The 18,437-nt window shown below is 52.9% G+C and overlaps 1 protein-coding gene across 1 annotated transcript in view; it reads left to right on the top strand.

Moving 5' to 3' along the window:
- The first annotated feature begins 4,920 nt into the window (after positions 1–4,920).
- Positions 4,921–18,437, top strand: part of OPCML (opioid binding protein/cell adhesion molecule like) — a 1,024,720-nt gene continuing 1,011,203 nt past the window's right edge. Inside the window, exon 1 of the mRNA XM_061166659.1 lies at positions 4,921–5,518. Coding sequence (XP_061022642.1) covers positions 5,458–5,518 — 61 coding nt within the window. The 5' untranslated portion in view covers positions 4,921–5,457. The remainder of the gene's footprint in view (positions 5,519–18,437) is intronic.

Below are 18,437 nucleotides of genomic sequence, written 5' to 3'. Positions count from 1 at the left end.
ACAGGGGAGAGACTTGGGGTCCTTTATGCTCCCAGGAAAGGGAAGCCCCAGAGAGTAGCAGAGGACCAGGGTATGGAGGCTCCAGAAGGAATGCCTTTAAAACCTGGTGCCTGTAGATTACTAGACAGATTTTAGAATTCTGCAGGGAGTTTGGGGAGACTGAGTGATCATGTTCAGTTGCTCAGTCGTGTCTGACTCTCCTGTGACCCCGTGGACTGTAGCCCTCCAGACTTCTCTATCCATGGGATTCTCCAGACGAGAATACTAGGATGGCTTGCCGTTTCCTTCTCCAGGGGCTGTTCCTGAGCCAGGGACATAATCCACATCTCCTGCTTGGCAGGTGGATTCTTTACCCCTGAACCACTTGGGAAGCCTGATTTAATGATAGGTCAATAGAATATTAAGCAAATGAGACAAAAAGGCAAATATTTCTGGGAAAAGCAAAAAGTTGCTCTAGAAAAGCAATGGTTAAATAATCATAACAATGTCAATACTGAGCATCGATGCAGTTGAAAATCGTGACATTTATATTGAGTTGGCAGGGGAAGGAGCAGGGTAGAGATTGGTGGTGATCAGGGCTGAATCCTCACCTTCTGTAGTAGGAAGTCGATGGGTAATTGTTAAAACTGTTAAATCAAGAAAAATCAGAATAAGCACATTTTAAAAAAAGAGATAAGGAAACAAATGCCAGACAAAGCAGCTAAAAGAGAAGAAAGTGGTTGCTTCTGAGGAATTGCATTTGGAATGCTGTTTTCAATCCTGTGCTTTTTGTAGTAGTAACTGGGAAAAATGTGTATGATGCCATGAGAGTCTCTTAAACAGCGAGGAGATCAAACCAGTCAATCCTAAAGGAAATCAACCCTGAATAGTCACTGGAAGGACTGATACTGAGGCTTCAATACTTTGGCCACATGAAGCAAACAGCAGACTCATTGGAAAAGACCCTGATGCTGGGAAAGATTGAGGGCAGGAGGAGAAGGGGGCACCAGAGGATGAGATGGTTGGATGGCATCACTGACTCGATGGATGTGAGTTTGAGCAAACTCTGGGAGATGGTGAAGAACAGGGAAGTCTGGCGTGCTGCAGTCTATGGGGTTGCAGAGTCAGACACAACTTAGTGGCTGAACAACACAACATAATTGATTCTGAGCCTTTTGGTTTAAGATCAAGTGTAATATGGGGGTTTCCCTGGTGACTCAGTGGTAAAGAATCCACCCGTCAATGCAGGAGACACAAGAACTGCAGGTTTGATCCCTGGGTCGGGAAGATCCCCTGGAGGAGGAAATAGCAACTTACTCCAGTATTCTTGCCTAGGAAATCCCATGGACAGAGGAACCTGGTGGTCTACAGTCCATGGAGTCGCAAAGAGTCAGACACAACTGAGCGACTGAGCACACACATACACATAGTTGATGTACAATATTGTTCTAGTTTCAGGTGTATAGCAAAGTGATTCAGTTATACATACATATATATCTATTTTCTTTCTAAAATTCTTTTCCATTATAATTTATCACAAGATATTGAATACAGTTCCCTGTGCTATACATTCTTATTGTGTATCATAGTGTCTTATTTTGATTAAAGTTTTTTAACTGAAAAAAATAACGTGCGATGGGGGCAGCCAGGCTGTAAATCTTTATAAAGGCTTCATGTGAGTGCATCAGAGGATGGAGGGGTTCAGGCTTTGGGATCAGCTCTGGTGCAGTGTCACCTCTGCCAGATTCTTGGGGTGGGGGACACCCTCACTGAGGTGTCTGAGACCCGTGAGGAGCTCTGTCTCCTGGGAGTCTTTTGCACACATCAGTCAGTAAGCAGGGAGCTGACATGTCCTGGGTGGTCATTGTTAGAACTCTCGTGGACATGGCGAGATCTTCTATGGACATATAAGAAGTCTGGGGATGCATTTGAGTAGACGGAGGGCTGAGACCAGAGGTGAGATGCCCTCAAGGGGGTCCCTGGGCTTCAGAATGAGGGTCGCTCTTCCAGTGGTGAACCTGTCGCTTCATAAATCCTTGTTCCTTTGAGCCGAACGGCACCTTTGTGGTTTGAAGGAGTTTGTGTGCCTTCCAGCGTCTTTAACTTGCTCTCAGGAGATCCAAGCCCGGGAGGCTCTGGTTCATTCTGGAATATTTAGAGCTACAATGACGGAGTCAGATTTTAATCTGTAGTATTTTATCATCCGCCCCTTTTAATTTCTTACAGGAAGAAAACGCAGCGATACAATATCTACAAGTCCATCCCTCCTTCCCCTTCATTAGGCTCCACGTACACTGATCCGTCATCCCCAGGCAGATCTCAGCACAAAGTCGGTGAATGGGAACGGTGCAGAGAACCTTAGGAGTCTCACAGGTTGAGTTCCCTGCCCTGGCGCACCTGCTCAGACTGCGCTTTCTGCCCAGAACAGTCTGGAGGTCTCTGCTCCTGGCCAGTCCCATCCAAGACCAGTCTCTCCAGTCACCTCCCCACCGTCTCCACCTGCCCACCTTCAGGTGCACTGCCATCTTTGTTTGGTCCTTTCCTATCAACCTATGTTCTTTCTCCATCACTTCACAGATGCAATCTGTGAGTTTTAGGTGGGCAAGGATGGGCTTCTAGCCTGCTCTGTGCTAGTTTTCCTGAATGTCACACACAGTATGTATTTACCTGGCCCATTGTAAGTACATGATGAGATAAATGCTTATGCCGTGAATGAAGTGCCAAAAGGCAGTATAATCATTGATGCGGTCTTTCGTATCAACATTTTTAAACTGTAGCTCAGATGAAGTTCTTAAATTCCTTATCCAAGGTCACAATGCCGGAAGGCAGGGGTGAGGCAGGGGGGCCCAGAGCTACCTCTGGGGGAGGACTCACCCCGACCTGCTCCCTCTGAAGTGGTCCACCGTGTAGCTGTCCCTGCTCAGAGGAAAGATGAGTGCAGACACAGGAGTGGAAGGTGACAGTCCGCATCGCAGCACCATTGCCTGGTTTCGGTTGGGTTGTTCTCCTACCTTGTGGCTATTTAAATACAGTTTTGATGATTTTGTTTGCTTTAGATGGAGGAAAAAAAGATTCATAGAAGGTATAAAATTGCATGTTATTTACCCCAGAGGAAAGAACAGTCCCCCTAGTAAATATGCATTGAAGCATTTTTATTTGTATTTGTATTTTTTAAGGTGTTTAAACAGACCCAGTAGACCGTAATACCTCTTTTCAGAGTTGGTGCCATCTATTGATTAAATATGCATTTATACGTTTCTTCTCCTACTTTTTCTTTAAATAAAAGAGACATATATTTTAATCATTTAATAGACTAGAAGAATTGATCAGCAAAAATACATATTTATGTGTTTGCTCAAGAAAAGGTTTTATTAGGCATACAAATTTGAAAAACTAAAATATTTCTTGTTATACATTGATGTTTCTTAAACATGAATTTAATTAAAGGTGCAGGGCATGTGTGTGTGTTATAGGAAATAGCTTGGTTGAATAAATGGGAGGTTTTTAAAACACAAATATAACTGAAGGGAAATAGAGAAAGAAGATGAATTTGGAGTAAGAAGGTCCTAGGTTCTCTGCCACTTCATGGCGCTGGAGAAGGGACTAGTCTGTGTCTGTATCTGTGCAGGTGGGACTCAGAGAAGATGTACCCGGAGTGCCCACCACTGTGCTGGGTCCAGTAGAGGCTGAGGCAGGTTGACTCCTGCTGCCCATCAGCTCTCGAGAGGGACCAGAGGCTGTGCCCTCGGAGCCTCCAGGACACACGCACACCTAGGACTCAGATGTGTGTCAAGTGCATGCTTGGGTGCAGGAGCCTCAGATGCACCCCCAGCTACAGCCCTGGTGGTGATGACCAAGTAAAACACTGATTGTTTTACTTCTTTAAAAGCACAAGGTCTTATTTTTTTTTTAGAAATGGCCTCTGTTCTGTTAGACCAGAAGAACTCATGGCAATGGGTAGTAGGCATAGCTACTTAGTGGCAACTGTGAGGATTTCACTTTAGGACATCTCTGTGTTTGAATCCTAACTCTCTTAGCTGTGTGACCTTTAGCAAGTTGCTGAACCTCTCTGAGCTTCAGTTTCAGCCTACTAAAACCCAGTGGTAGTAATGGCCAAGTAGTGGGACTATAATGAGGATGAACTAAGATGATACATGTGAATATGTGTCCATGGCAGGCACTTGGGAAAATGTCTGCAATCTCAGTGAAGGTGGAGGGCAGACCCACAGGGTCGGTCACACACAGACCATAAGCCTGAGCGCACACACTGAGCTGGGAAGGAATCCAGGCCCGGGTGGGTTCTCGGGAGGTCACTTGGGGGCAGAAATATTTATAGTGTTACTGTGTGTGCCCAGCACCTTCTGTAATACCCCATGTTGTTCATTTCACAGATCCTGGACATTGAGAGTGTCCATCAGAGGGGCGCCTCCTCAGGGAGCAGAGAGCACCGCCTAAGGCAGGCCTGGAGGCCGGGAGGGGGGCTGTAGGCCTTCCTGAGAGCAGCTGTGGAGCAGGAAGGGACTGCACACCCAGAGGAATGGTCCACGTGAGCGGGCGGCTGTTTCAGGGGTAGGGCCGCACGGGCTGTGGACAGAAGCCAGGATAGAAGGTAGAAAACTGCAGGCTCCTCCATCCTCTCACCTGGAGATTCCTGTGATTTCTGCTGCAACCTGCCTCCTGTCCGTCTATTCTGAGCACACCCCTGCCCCTGGCGTCATCATCACAGCAACTGCTACAGCGTCTACAGCGTCCCCTCTGGGGTTTGAGGATGTTCTAATTGTGGGGAACCGGGCCAATGCTCCTTGCATCCTTGGTGGAGAAAACCCTGATGCACCCATCTTCCTGCTGGAAAAACTGAAATCTTCTAAGGGCTCCTAATGACAGAGTGGGGTGGGGCGGGGGGCGGGCACAGAACTAAATGTCCCAGTGACCCCCGTGGGCGGCCTCGGCTCCTGTCCCCTCCCCACCTGGAGACCAGGAGGAGGGAAGACAGTGAGGAACTGGCCTGAGCTTTGGTCACAGTGCCTTTCTTGCGCCCTGAGCCAGCCCCTCCCTCTGCCCACGAAGGCGCGCCTCTGCCCACGGAAGGAAGGAAGCCCTGCGCGCTGGCACCTCACCCACAGAGCAGCGTCCGCCTCGTGCTCGGGGGCGAGGGTGAGTGGGGGGCAGACCGAGGCTCCCCGGAGCCCAGCCTCCCCGCTGCAAAGTGCCCGCGTGTCGCTCAGGAGAGTGGAGCCAATGCGAGCCTTGGAGGAGGTCTGCTCCGCGCCCCGCACAGACTGGTGCTGATGGTGCTTACCAGTTGTGTGTCTGTGCAAGAAAAAACCCCGAGACGCTGCCTGCCTGCTCCCCCTCTCTCCTGCTCTCTCCCTCCCTTCGCAAACATTGGATTTAAACCTGCTCAGAATTCAGTGCAGAGGAAGGCGGCAGCGGCAGCGGCAGCAGCCGGCCCAGCCGCGGGGACCCCGCAGCCTCAAGATGCACCAGCCCGCCTGCTGGATCGTCTTCTCCGTGACGACCGCCCTGCTGTTCATCCCAGGTACCCAACAGGGGCTCCGGCTCCCCGGGGCGGCTGCGAGGAGGGGCCGGAGGGGAAGGGGCAGGGGTGTCCGGGGAGGGGGCGACCAGGGAGTGTGAGCTGCGTGTGCGGGTCGAGGTGGGCTCGCGCCTGAGCACGCACCGCTCAGCTCTCCCCCACGCGCACACACGGGTGCTTGCAGCACAGCTCTGGGGTTCGCCCTCCCCCCGGCGGCGGCGGGTCTGGTGAGCTGGGTTCGAGAGCTGCACCCGCTGTGAGGCACTGCTGTTTCTTGGTGCCCTGTGCCGGCTGGCTTTAACCAGTTGCGTCCCAGGGGTCGGAGGAGAGGGGCTTCAACTCCCAGCAACCAGTCCTTCTCTCCACTCCTGTTGGGACCAGCAGGAGAGAGGCGGGTGTCCTGGCTCCTCTGCCCATCATTTCGGCACCCCTCCTATCTCCCGGCATCTCTGTTTTTCCATCTCTCCTCCTTTCTCTCTCCCTCTCCCCTTCCTCCCTCCATCCCTCCCACCCTCGCCCCACTCCCTCTCTAGCCCCTTGCTCTCCCATCCCTCCTCCTTTGCTCCAGTATTTCTTCTCTTACAAGGTTCTCCCACCGCCATCCTTTCTTTACCCTTCCGCCAAATGGGCAGATTGTGCCTTTGAAATTCAGAATCCTATTTTCCGCCTCCTCCTCCTCTGCATCTGAAAGGCGACTTTCCCCTGACAGAATTGGGAATGTTCTCACCGGGGGAAGGGTGGGAATCTGGGTTTACCTAGTTCTCCTCAGCACCTTCCCTCCCTCCCCGGTGATTTAAACCTGGTGCCGCCTAGCACAGCCGTAACTTGTTTGGGGGGAGCAAATTCTGCAGCGACACAGGTAAGATGCTGCAATCCTGCCAGAACAAGCTTAGTGGAAGTGTTGCAAAACCCAACACGTTGTAATAGATTTGATAATTGCACGCGTGTCGTTCGCAAGCAGACAGCTGAATGCCTGCAGGCAGCCTTCAAACACTGCTGAAGGGACTGGGCTATGCTTCCAAGGGTTTAGACAGCATCTCAGAGTCTGTGGGGTTTCCACCCTCAGCCCCAGCCCAAGAAGAATTTTCATTTTTTTTTTCCAAATTGAGATTCATGCATTTGGTTACACATTCACTTAAACCTTAAATCATGTACATATATACATAGATGTAAATACTAAGATTCTTAAGCCTTGCGTATCCTGTTATGGGTAAAACACACAATTTCACATTTTTATATTCAGAATTTCTTGGCTTTTTTTTTTTTAAGAACGTAAAGGCCTAAGTATTTCTAAGCTACCAAAGTGAAATCAGAAAAATGAAAAGTTTATTGGGAAGTGGGAAGAAGAGGATGGAGTGAAAAAAAAAAAAAAAGAGGAATTCCATTGTATAATGCTATGTGATGCTGTTTTAAAATTGCATGTTTCCCAGCCAAGACAGGCTCTGCACAACCATGTTCTAGGCTGAGAAGTTCAGAGTGGGGGCTGCTGCTCCTCTTCTTCCAGGTTCAGGCCTGGGAGGGGGTCTCCACAGGCTCAGGAGGGAAGACCAAGGGGCTCTTAGTACCTTCTGCAGCAGTGTGGAGGGAGCCAGGTGGGCACTGTGGGTCCACGTGAGGAGACAAACTTCCCCATGGGTGCCAGTCCCTGCCTGGGTGATAGCTCAGGGACCCCGGCACCCAGTGCCCCCTCCTCTTGCTGAGCTAGAGCAGAGCTGACAGGACAGCAGCGCTGGGACCACCCTCCCAGCCTCAGTGGCTTTGGGCTCCTCTCTGAACACTGCACTTCCAAAGTGGGGAGGGAGTGAGCCCCTGGAGGGTGCTGGAGCTGCATTGCAGTGCATCCTGAAGGGAGCAGAGCCTGTGATGCCTCCCCCTAGAGGTGCAGGGCACCCAGTACCCAACGGGCTCCTCTCCACAGTGGGGACAGAGGCACCCCCACCTGAGGCAGGCTCTGCTCCAGGGCACGGCTTCCCCCAACCCCTTGTCCTCAGGGGATAAGCTCAGCGAGCCACGTAGGGGGAGACATTTCTGCTGGGAGGGCTGCTCTTCCTGGTGATTGTGCTGGGAGCTGGCCTCCTCCCCCAGGAGGAGGAAGAGGAGGAAAGTTGGCCCTGGAGGCTCCCAGAGAAAGGAAAGCAGCGTCACTTCAGGAGGGGTCCTGCGGGGAAGCCGGGCCTGGCTGTGCCCCGAAGTTCAGGGGTGACTGCCGCCTCACTTCTTGTGCTTCCTTTCTGTGTTTTTAGACTCTGCCCCTGTTTCTAATGATGCCTTTCCTCCCCTCGGGGTTAACACCAGCTCGTTAGCCATGTACTTTCCCAGCGTCTAAAGGCAGAGGCTAATGCAATAATGCAGCCCTGACCTGGTTGGGCCGCGATGCCATTTCATTCTGCAGTGTTCTGTTTCCTGGTGAAATGCTCGTCTCCATCCCAGAATAATTTTAAGGCTAATGTTGTTGTCACCTGATGTCTTGGGGGGTGGGCAGGAGCTGGGAGGGGGAGGATGGCCGGACATTGCTTTTCTAGGCAGACTCTCTAGGACGGGAAAGGCAGCAACACATGGAAACCATAGTGAGCCCACACGTGAGATGGGGAGGGGACTCGGTGGACAATTTAGTTGTCACCTTGGGCTTGAGGTGTTTCTGAGACCCTGCGTGCTTAGAGTGGGGGCTCTTGTGGTTCCAGACAGGAGGGGAGACTGGCCTGGGCAGGGAGCCTTTCTGAACTGGGGTTCCGGGGCCTTGGTGGAACAGGAGTGGGTGGGAAGCAAGCCTGAGTGAAGAGTGGGGGTGGTGCAGATTAACATAAGAACCCCTACCCCCACCGCAGATGGGCATTTCTAACAAACACCCCCCATCCCTGGTCCCTCTATGCTCACTTTGTCTGTACTTGAGAATCTGTCCACAGCCTGAAGCATTCGAGTCCAAACCTCTCTGGGCCTGCCTTCTTCCCTCTGCGTGAGACCCAGCAGGGCAGGGGGGTGGGCGTGGGGGTGCTGTCTTTACGGCCAAGGCTCAGTTTTGGAAGCGCAGAGTCACCCCAGTCAGAGGCCCAGCTCCCTGGTGGCAGGACTGGCTCTGTGATCTGGAGGGCTTCTGTCTCCATGCTGAGATCATGACCTCCTGCTTGTCACCTTCTGAGCTGTCCTCTGGGCCTCAGTCTACCAGTCCTGTCTAGCACGGGTTTGAGCAGCGTTTGCTTCTTGTTTGCAACTGCATGGAATAGCCAAAAATGTAGGCTAGCCGATCACAAGGTGAACAGAGAAAACCCAGCCTGGTCTCCAGCAATAGGGCAGAAAGAAGAGGCTGCTGCTCAGGAGGGGAGCGGGCCTTCCTTGTGGTGCAGGAGTTGGAAGGCAGGGTGGAGCATACGACGACGCACAAGTCATTGTCACATGGTGATAACCAGCCGTCCAGTCCCAGCTTCGTTTATCCAGGTTCTGATTACACAGTCTGCTGAGTAAGATGTCCTCCTGCCTTAAGAGCAGGGTCCATGAAACAGGGAATTATTCCAGTGTTCCTGCTCTTGGACCCGACGCTGTGGCCCACAGACCCTGAGCTTCCTGGGCCTTGGTTTCTCTGCGTGGAGGACGAGGGACGGATGTGGCCCCTTTGGTCCCTGATGCTTCTCTGCAGGCTTCTCAGGTGCTCTGCCCTCGGGTCTTGTGTCAGGCTCAGCCAGTCGGTGCTCCGGGCCATCTCCTGCAGCCTCTGGGCCGTGACCTCCGGTCCTGGGCTCACTGGACCTGAGCCCTGGGCTGTTGCCATCGCCGACAGCTGCCTGGGTGGAGATGAGGCCTGGATGCCCAGGCTGGCTGTTCCTGCGGGAGATCTCGGGCGTCGGCCCACAGATGGTTGGGGGCTGCCTGCGAGCCCCGTCAGCAGGGGTGGGCGTTCACACCACTCGCGATGCTGGGTGGCACCTTCCAAACACGGGGGCCGGACGGGTGCTCAGAGGAGGGAGCCAGGCTGGCCTCACCAGGGGTGGCCCCGCTCTCCTCTGCCGACTTGCCTGACCCCGCTGAAGGTGCCGGGCTTCAGGCCAGCCTCATCCGCCCTCTAGCGCCTTCGTGTTCTTGGTGGAAAACTGAGTCTTTGCTTCTCAACCCACGAGGCCTTGGCCGCCTGTGCCTTTCCCTGAAGGAGGGAGGCAGTAACGGGGGTGGGGGGGAGGACGTGGCTCTGTTTGCTAGATTTCTACAAGTCTGTGCCCTAAGGTGGGGGTGCTCATAGGGCCCCGCATGGCACTGAGGGTAATCCTGAGAATGGGCAGGAAGAGACCCTGTATCAGGGATAAACTTGAAGACAAACGTACTTGCTATTCCCTTCCTGTAGGTGTGAGAATACACATCCTCCCTTCACTAAACCCACTCCTGCCCCCCCCACACAGGTCTCCGAGTCAGAGCTCAGTCTCCCTCCCCGTCACATCCACAGTCCCACAAGGAAAGCAGCCTGTCCCTCGGGACTCGCATCTCTGCCCCTCCAGGGCCCTTTGTTGTAGCCACAAGCCCGGGTGCTCTCCTGTGGGTGCCCCTGGGGGCTGGCCTCCACCCGGCTTATACCGCACTCCACCATGGCCATGCACGGGAGCGCTTCCCCAGCCATGTAGGGACCCCGTGCATCCCCCCACCCACCCTGGGGATGGAGCCTGACCCTGGTTCCCCAGTGCCTCCCTCCCCCCAGATCCCTCGGTGCCCAGAGGCTGGGGGCTCCCCTGCAGTCACTAGGCTAACTTAATTAAATGTTTGCCGAATGCTTTGAGACACCCCTGGGCGATGCGCTGGGTAAGTGTGAGGCATTATCATTATGGTGCAGGCACTTTCCTTTAATGAGCAGAGATGCTGAGCTGAGACACCCCCGAAAGGCCCAGATGGATCGATGCGGTGGGACACAGGCCATTGATTGGAGCGGCTGCTCACACATTCCTGGGAAATGGTAAGTGACACCCACCCCAGGCGGACCAGCACCTTCCACGTCTCAGAGTACAGACCCTCTGAAGCAGCTTGAGTGGCCATTCTTGTGGCATTTCTTCATAGAGAGTTTACAGAGGCTGTGTCACCGCTCTTGGAAGTTTGCTTAGTGGTTGTACTGAGGATAATGCCATCTTCCTGCCTTGTGGTCTACCTGGGAGATTCATCTTGGGTTTTGCTCATTTCTCAAAGCGATCATGAGATAGGCAGGGGAGATACTGTCCAATCCTGAGCTTGTCTTTTCTTTGCTTAAAGCCCTATGCAGACTTCTGGTTGCTTTAGGACCGGAGTCCAAGGCAATCAACCTGGTCCCCAGGCCACGGCCTGCCCCCGGCTCCGTATCGCTCTGGGCTCAGTCCCCAAACACCATGCTGTCTCCTTCCCCAGGGGTTTCCCCTGTGAGGTCACCTGACCCTCCTTTCATGATGTTTCTGGATAAATGTCCTTTCCATCCTTCGGGGCTCAGCTCTAGTTTCTCCTAGGAGAGTTTTCTAGATGCTCTAGAGTAGGTTAGGTTTCCCTCCTTACTGCCCAGTCCAGGAGGCCAGGATTCTCCTGTTTAACACTGTTGAGTTCGGGTATTTTAGAGTGATTCTTCCTGTTATGTCTCGCTTTGCTGCCTGGACTGTGGTCCTTCGGGGTACAAAACGCATCCAGTCACATGATGGGGTGCCCTGCACAGTGACAGATACGGAACATGTGCTCACAGAGTGCTAGTGAACTGAACGAATGAGGAGATGGACGAATGGACACATGCACGGTGACCATCCAGGTCACACGAGTACCAAGCGTCAGCTTCTCTGCTCCACCCTTTTCTGTTCCCTTCATCGAATCCTCAGGCATCTGGGCCCCTGGGTTGGGCCACCCATCAGCTTTTCCATGTTGAGAGAGAGGCTTTGCTAATGGGAGGTGGAAGTGCTGTAGTGATTACTCATTCCAGTCTTCACGCTTGTCAATAAACACCAGCCCGAGCTTCCAGCCACACACACACGCGGCGGCTCAGAGCTGCGGACAGTGCTTCTGCATGTCACGTCGCCTGTCGCCACAGACACACCTGAGAGTGAGGATCTCTCAGTAAACAGACATGGGCCCTGATGTTGGCTGTCGGCCTCATGGGAACCAAAATCACTCAAGTTTAAGCCAATCTGGGAAGGTGACACTAGTGGTAAAGAACCCGCCTGCCAATGCAGGAGAAGTAAGAGACTCCAGTTTGACCTCCGGGTCGGGAAGATCCCCTGGAGGAGGGCATGGCTATCCACTCCAGTATTCTTGCCTGGAGAATCCCATGGACAGAGGAGCCTGGCAGGCTACAGTCCATAGGGTCCCAAAGAGTTGGACACAACTGAATTGACTTAGCATGGAAACTCATGAGGTGGCCCCGATTATTAGAAATTCAGACTCAGACTCGCCTGTGGATGCTACAAGGAGGAGGTGTGTCCTCAGTAAGTAGGATGCTGGGTTTAGGGCAAACCCTGATATTACAGGGTAAGTCATGCCTGAGCGGGTGACACCTCGATGGATTCATGTTCACAGGACCAGGTCAGAGGGCTCAGCCAGTCTGAGGAAATGGAGACAGGGCTTCTTGTGTTTGTCCCTAGTCACTTCTTACAGCCGAGCTGACTTCAGTCTTGCTCTTTCATGACTGTGGGCTTCTGAGCAGCAGGGGTCTTGCCTTACTCCTGTCTGATGATGACGCCACAAGTCCCAGTCACATTTGCTTGTCTGACATGTTGCTTATTGAGTGATTACTGTGTGACAGGCACTGTGCTGGGAACAAGAAGCCTGAACAAAGTCCTCGGGGTCCCTGCTCTCAAGATGTTCACGGCCTCGTGGCAGAGACCGTGTGTCTCAAGTCCGTGCCCCCATGGAGGGAAGTTAGGCTGGTGTGAGTCCTGTTGGAGGGAAGGCGGGGGCTGCCACAGTTTCCTGCAGGGAAGGCTTGACTTGCCAGGGAGGCAAGACCACTTGTCTGCGAAAGTGACAGTTGAGCTGAGAGCTGAAGGATGAAACGCAGAAATTATTCAAACCCAGGGGAAGGTGTAGGAAGAGGCAGACAGAACAGGACGTGCAGAGACCAGGAGCAGAGGGGACCAGAGGGCATCGTCCTGTTTGTCTGGAGCATGGAGGAAGGGCGTGTGGTACAGGAGGCCAGCAGCCCTGGAAGCTCATGTTAGTTGTCCTGGTCTTCATTCTAGAAGTGATGGAACACCGCTGATGCGGCTCATCTGCTGGGGCTGAGGATCGTGACCTACATTTTCATCTCGCTCCTGTGCAGGTGTAGAGTGAGTTAGAAGGGAGCAGACTCAGAAGGTGTGGGCCAGCCAGGAGGCCCCTGCAGTAGATCAGGTGGGAAATGGCTGGGGGTGTCAGACTAGAGAGATACGGGTGACGTGAGCCTCTCTGGGAGAGTCAGAGCTGCCCCAGATGCATCTGAAGAACCCGCGTCTAAGGTAAACCCACGGTGAGCCCTGGCCGCACTCGGCAGAGAAGAGGCTCTGTCCTGCATGTCCTGCTTACAGACCATCTTCTTCAGCTCATGTGTAGTTTTCCTCTGGAACCATCACTCCTGGAGATCTCATCATCTCAGTCCCTTCTCTGGCGTCCTCTTAGCAGCTAATGTAGGAGCTTAAAATTGCATCATTCACCCACCAGTACATTAAGGAGATCGCAAAGGGCTCCAGCAGTATCATCTGCTGGATCCTGCCTGGGGCTCTTTGCTCCTAGGCATTTTAGAGATGCTTGGATTGGACTCAAGATTGATTATTGGGAATTAGGATGCAATCTTCTCACCAGTGAGTGTTACTGTGATGTCAGGAAAGCAGGCATGACCTCCCCATCACACCCACCACCTGGGTGAGTCCTGTTAATTTACGTAGGAAAGCAGAGCCCTGGGAGCTGAGAGGGCCACTGGAGAGTGTCATGTCCCTTCCTTTCATTCTACAGTCGAGGGTGTCGAGGCACAGAAAGCCCAGTGTCTTATCTAATGTCACACAGTCAGCAGGGACCAGCCAGCATGTCCACACGGAGTCTCAACATTCTGTGCTCACAGCCCAGCTGGTGGCGTTTTAACATGGCATTGAGCTGGGCTGAGCCTCCCCATGGGGTCCCCTGTTGGAAAGTGGACCTGCAGCCTCGGTCCCTGCTCTGTTCCCCGAGGCTCTCTTATCTTAGTGCACAAGGAGCGTGTGGAGCAAGGGACTTCTGAGTGCCCGGTACCCAAGGATTAAGTTGACAGGTCAGGAGCAAGAGAGAAGCCTGTCCTTCTCAGGGGGCATCCTCATACTCTCAATGATGTCTGTATATGAACTGGGAGACTTCTAGAAACCAGTTGATCCTTGATGTGTGGAGAGAGATGCTCAGGGTGGTACGTATCAAATACCTCACACGTGTCTACCTGTTTGGTCTGCACACTGGGAAAGGCACCTGCTTTTATCAGCACTGGACTATCAAACCCAAGAGAAGAAAATCCACCGAAAACGCTGTGAATGTTATAGTACCGATTCCTGGTGAAATGGGAACTGGCAGTGTATACAGAACCTCCGTGTACGTCATAACCACTCTGTATGATGTTTGATTGAAGTGAAGGCTTGCACCCCTTTCCTTGCTCCCTGCTCTGCCCTCACCATGGACCGTGCAGGCCTGGGTGCAGTCGATGGTGTGATGGGGTCAGGAGAGCTGTGGACAATGTGGAACGGGAAGCCAGGATGCATATTCACAGCAGATGGAGATGTAGGTGCCTGTGCTGAGGCCAGGCTCCGATGGGCATTTCCCTTCTAGGAAGACAGGCCTCACGCAGCCTTTGCTTCTCTGAACAAGCCAACCTGGTTTTTCCGAAGAAGCCAGTGCCAGGGGATCCCCAGCTCCTCGAAGGCAGAAGAATGTTGGAATAGAGAGCGTGGAGGTGGAAATAGCCCGTCAGCCTCCAGTCCAAGGGAGGCTGAGTTGCCTTGGGAGTCCCCTGGCTTCCTCCCACGGAGACGGCCGTGCCCAGTCTTACTTGGCACCGGGGTGGACGCCTCTTTGGGTGAGGCCCAGATGGGAAGGGATGGTGAAAATCACTTGGGATTCTGCATCCTTTCCTGATGAGTCTGCCCCTCCTCCTGTTTCAGGGGGAAGGGGCTTCCATGGTGGCTCAGATGGTAAAGAATCTGCCTGTAATACGGGAGACCCAGGTTTGATGTCTGAATCAGGAAGATCCTCTGGAGAAGGGAATGGCTATTCACTCCAGTATTCTTGCATGGAGAATTCCATGGACAGAGGAGCCTGGTGGGCTGCAGTCCATGGGATCACAAAGAGTTGAACACGACTGATTGACTAACACACATATATACACTCAAATAAAACTATGAGCACAGAGCCTGGTGCTTGTAAGAACTCAACACTTGGTCACTAGGATGATTATTTGGGGCAAGCTGAGTTGCGATTACATGTGGGAAGTCCAAGAGGAGACATCACTTCACATCCAGGGGTCGCAAAGAGTCAGACATGACTGAGTGACTAACACTTCCACTTGGGAGTGAAAGGACACCGCCCTACACCTGCCCCCATGGTGCCCATGAAGACTGGCCCACACCTATATTATGACGTGGACAACTGCTTGCTTTCTTCTTTCATTTATTTATTTTTGGTATAAAATAAGGTACAAGAACATACTGTACAACATGGGGAATATAGCCAATATTCTATAATAACTATGAACAGAGTGTGTAACCTTTGCAAATTGTGAGTCAGTATATTATATACCTGTGATTGTGTAATATTTTACATTAACTTACTTCAATAAAAATTGTTTATTTTCATGGTGGCCATGGAGCCCTTCTGCCATGCCTTGTGGGAGAATGTGGAAGCAGAGACCTCAGGAGCTGCGTGAGGAGCCTTTTCTCCTGTGAACCCATCCCATATCCTCTATCCTGCTTTATTTTCAGTTCTTCATGACTCTTTCTTGTTCTGCTGCTTTTCGATGGTGACATCTGGGATGATGCCTGTGGTAGGTTTGTCAGCAAAACAAAAACCCGTCCTTCAGTTTAACTCATCCGGGACACTGGCTCTCGGTTACCATCAGCAGACCTCTCACCAAGGCCTGTGTTTGGAATGTATGGTGGCTCAGGTGGTAAAGAATCTGCCCATAATGCAGGAGACCTAGGTTTGATCCCTGGGTAGGGAAGATCCCCTGGAGGAGGAAATGACAACCCACTCCAGTATTCTTGCCTGGAGAATCCCATGCACGGAGGAGCCTGGTGGGCTACAGTTCATGGGGTCACAAAGAGTCGCACTCGACTGAGCGACTAACACCTGCCCAAAGAACTGGATACATGAGAAATATCTTTGTTATTCTCTTAGAATTTCCAAAGCTGCCTCTTTTGCACAGAATGTTTGTGGGAGGAGACAGAGCACCCTGGTGGCAGCTGGAGAGCAGAGGTGAGAGCAGGAGGGAGTCAGGGTGGAGGTGGAGCTGGGCTTGGCTGGAGGCCAGAGACTGGGAAGGATGAAGGCTGAGCACGAGGCCACCGGGCGGGGGCTGCGGGCAGGATACGGGGCAGAGGATGTGGCAGAGACCCAGCAAGTGGGCGTGGAGGCCAGGTCTGAGCCACAGGGCACTCCAGCCTCAGAGCAGAGGCCCTGCCCAAGGCTGAGTGGTGTGGGGGTGGTTTTGATGCCTGTGGCCCTCTGGGGCAGACTCCTCTGTGGGCAGAGCCCTGCCCTGGGCCCCTGAGGGTGGGCCAAGCGATGGAAAAACACCAGAAGCCCCAGATTGAGCACAGGGCATCCTGGTAGACACAGCAACTGCCTGCCTCCTGCCTACACTTGCCACAGCTGAGCCCACCCCCACCCCCACTTCCTGGGAGGGCTCAGAGCCCTGCAGGCTTGGTTGCAGGTAAGTGGGGGAAGTCTCTGCCTCATTCCATGACCTCATCTTCTCTGAGCAACCAGAGTAGTCCCACTCTGACCTATTTCATACCGTCCCATTTTGCTATTAAAAACTGAGACCTATTGTACAATTAATATATGACCTACTGGAGTGGGTATCCATCCCCGGGAGAACCCGGGGATCTTCCCGACCCAGGGACTGAACCCGGGGCTCCTGCATTGTAGGCAGATTCTTTACCATCTGAGCCACCAGGGAAGCCCAGTAGCTGACTAGTGGTCTCTCAACTTTGTTTTAGAGCCTGTGCATGCATTGTTTTCATTTATGCAGAAATGATCTGTGTCGCTACACATATACAGTAACAAAAAGGATAAATGAAGAAATGAAAATAGGAATTCTAGTATTCCTTTCCTTTACTCAGTTTAGCACTCAGAGCATCCCTGGGGCCAGTACCACTCAGGTCCAGAACTCCGCTCATGCCACTTCCCTGGGCCTGGAGTCAGGACAGAAACATCACGTCGTCATTGGCAGAAGGCGTCCACGGCTCCTCTCTGGCCGCTCCTCTCAAGACTCCGCATGGGAGGTGTCCTTGACCTCACCCCAGTCTGTGTCCGGGTGCAGCACAGTTGCTCTGCAGGCCCCATCTCGGAGCAGCTGTCATGTCCTTCGACAATTCCGTCTTTGTGGTAAAAATGAGTAACATGTCAGTGGATACAGACCAGGATTACGGATGTTCTCTTATTTATCAAAAAGGACCATTGAGGGGAAGTAAATGCAGAACAGTCCTGGGGGAGGAAAAAATGCTAAGCACAGGGACCCTCCGTTCCAGCTGCACGTGATTCCTCATCCTAGTTCTCACCCTGTTCTTCTCTGCCCAGCTCTTCCCCAGGGACCACCTGCTGCAGAGACTGGGGTCCTGGCTTCCCCCACGGGAAGGTCCAGCCCAGGTGGGGGGAAGGTTTAGAGGCCATGCTAATGGAGACACACGGGACGGAAGAAGGAGACACACAGGAAGGAAGAAGGAGACACACAGGAAGGAAGAAGGAGACACACAGGAAGGAAGAAGGAGACACACAGGAAGGAAGTAGGAGACACACTACTTCCTACTGGACTTCTTCCAGTAGGAAGCTTGGCGGCACTGGATGGCTTTCCTGCATGTTGTCCCACTGATAGTGCAGCCCTGAGGATAGGGTCTCAGGTCACAAGCTCACTTCCCACCTCTGCTGTCCGAAGCCCATGGCCGTGTTGGCTGTGTGGCCACATTGCTCAGACTGAGCCCGGCAGAGGTGCCGGCTCACAGCCGTTCTTAGCGACACGGCCTCTGTGATGGGTGGCTTTGGCTTGAGGCTCCCCAGGACCTGGCCACACTCTCCTTAGGAGGGTCTGGTGCCCCTGTGTCTGCCCAGGCTTCCTGCAGCCTCGCTCACACTCCCGGGTCAGAGGACCCTGGTCTCCATCTCCGTCCCATCTTCTCTTCAGATGCCCCCCTGGTCCACATCTTGATACTTTGTCCTGTCTGGCTTCTGGTTTTGGGAGGGTCCAAGCTGGTGTGCTGCAGGGTTGAGAGCAGGCCCACCTCTGGCTCCCTGCTCCAGATTCCTGCTTCCCCAGCTCCCTGTTATAGCACCCGCCCTACTCTGCAGCCCCAAAACACTCTCAGGCAGCTGTGGGAGAGCTGCGTGCATGGTCGTCAAGTCCAGGAGGGACTTGCTCTTCCAGACTCTCCTACACAGAACCCTGGAGCCCTGGGCCTTGGAAGCCCTCCCTCGACTCTGAGTAAGTGAGACATCTTCATCCCAAGTTCTGCAGATTTCCGCCTGGGTTTCTGGCGTCTCTGGATTAGTGATAAAGCTGCCTATTTCTCCCCCCATGTGACCTGAGTCTGTGTGGAGATGCACTGTACACCTGGCCTTCTTTCTCATCTTCCTGCTTTGTTACCTGGAGCACATCCACTGGGGCGCTCATGAAGTGGGCTCTGCCCTCCAATCATGCTTCCGTGGTGAATGGTTGCTGTTCTGCACTTGCTTCTGGAGCACGATTTCCCTGATGTTGCCAGATTCTTGACACTCAGCAGGACAGTTCTTGGTTGTG

Source organism: Dama dama, chromosome 2 (assembly GCF_033118175.1).
Source record: "Dama dama isolate Ldn47 chromosome 2, ASM3311817v1, whole genome shotgun sequence".
NCBI classification, from domain to species: Eukaryota; Metazoa; Chordata; class Mammalia; order Artiodactyla; family Cervidae; genus Dama; species Dama dama.
This window is presented reverse-complemented; position numbering and strand designations above follow the sequence as displayed.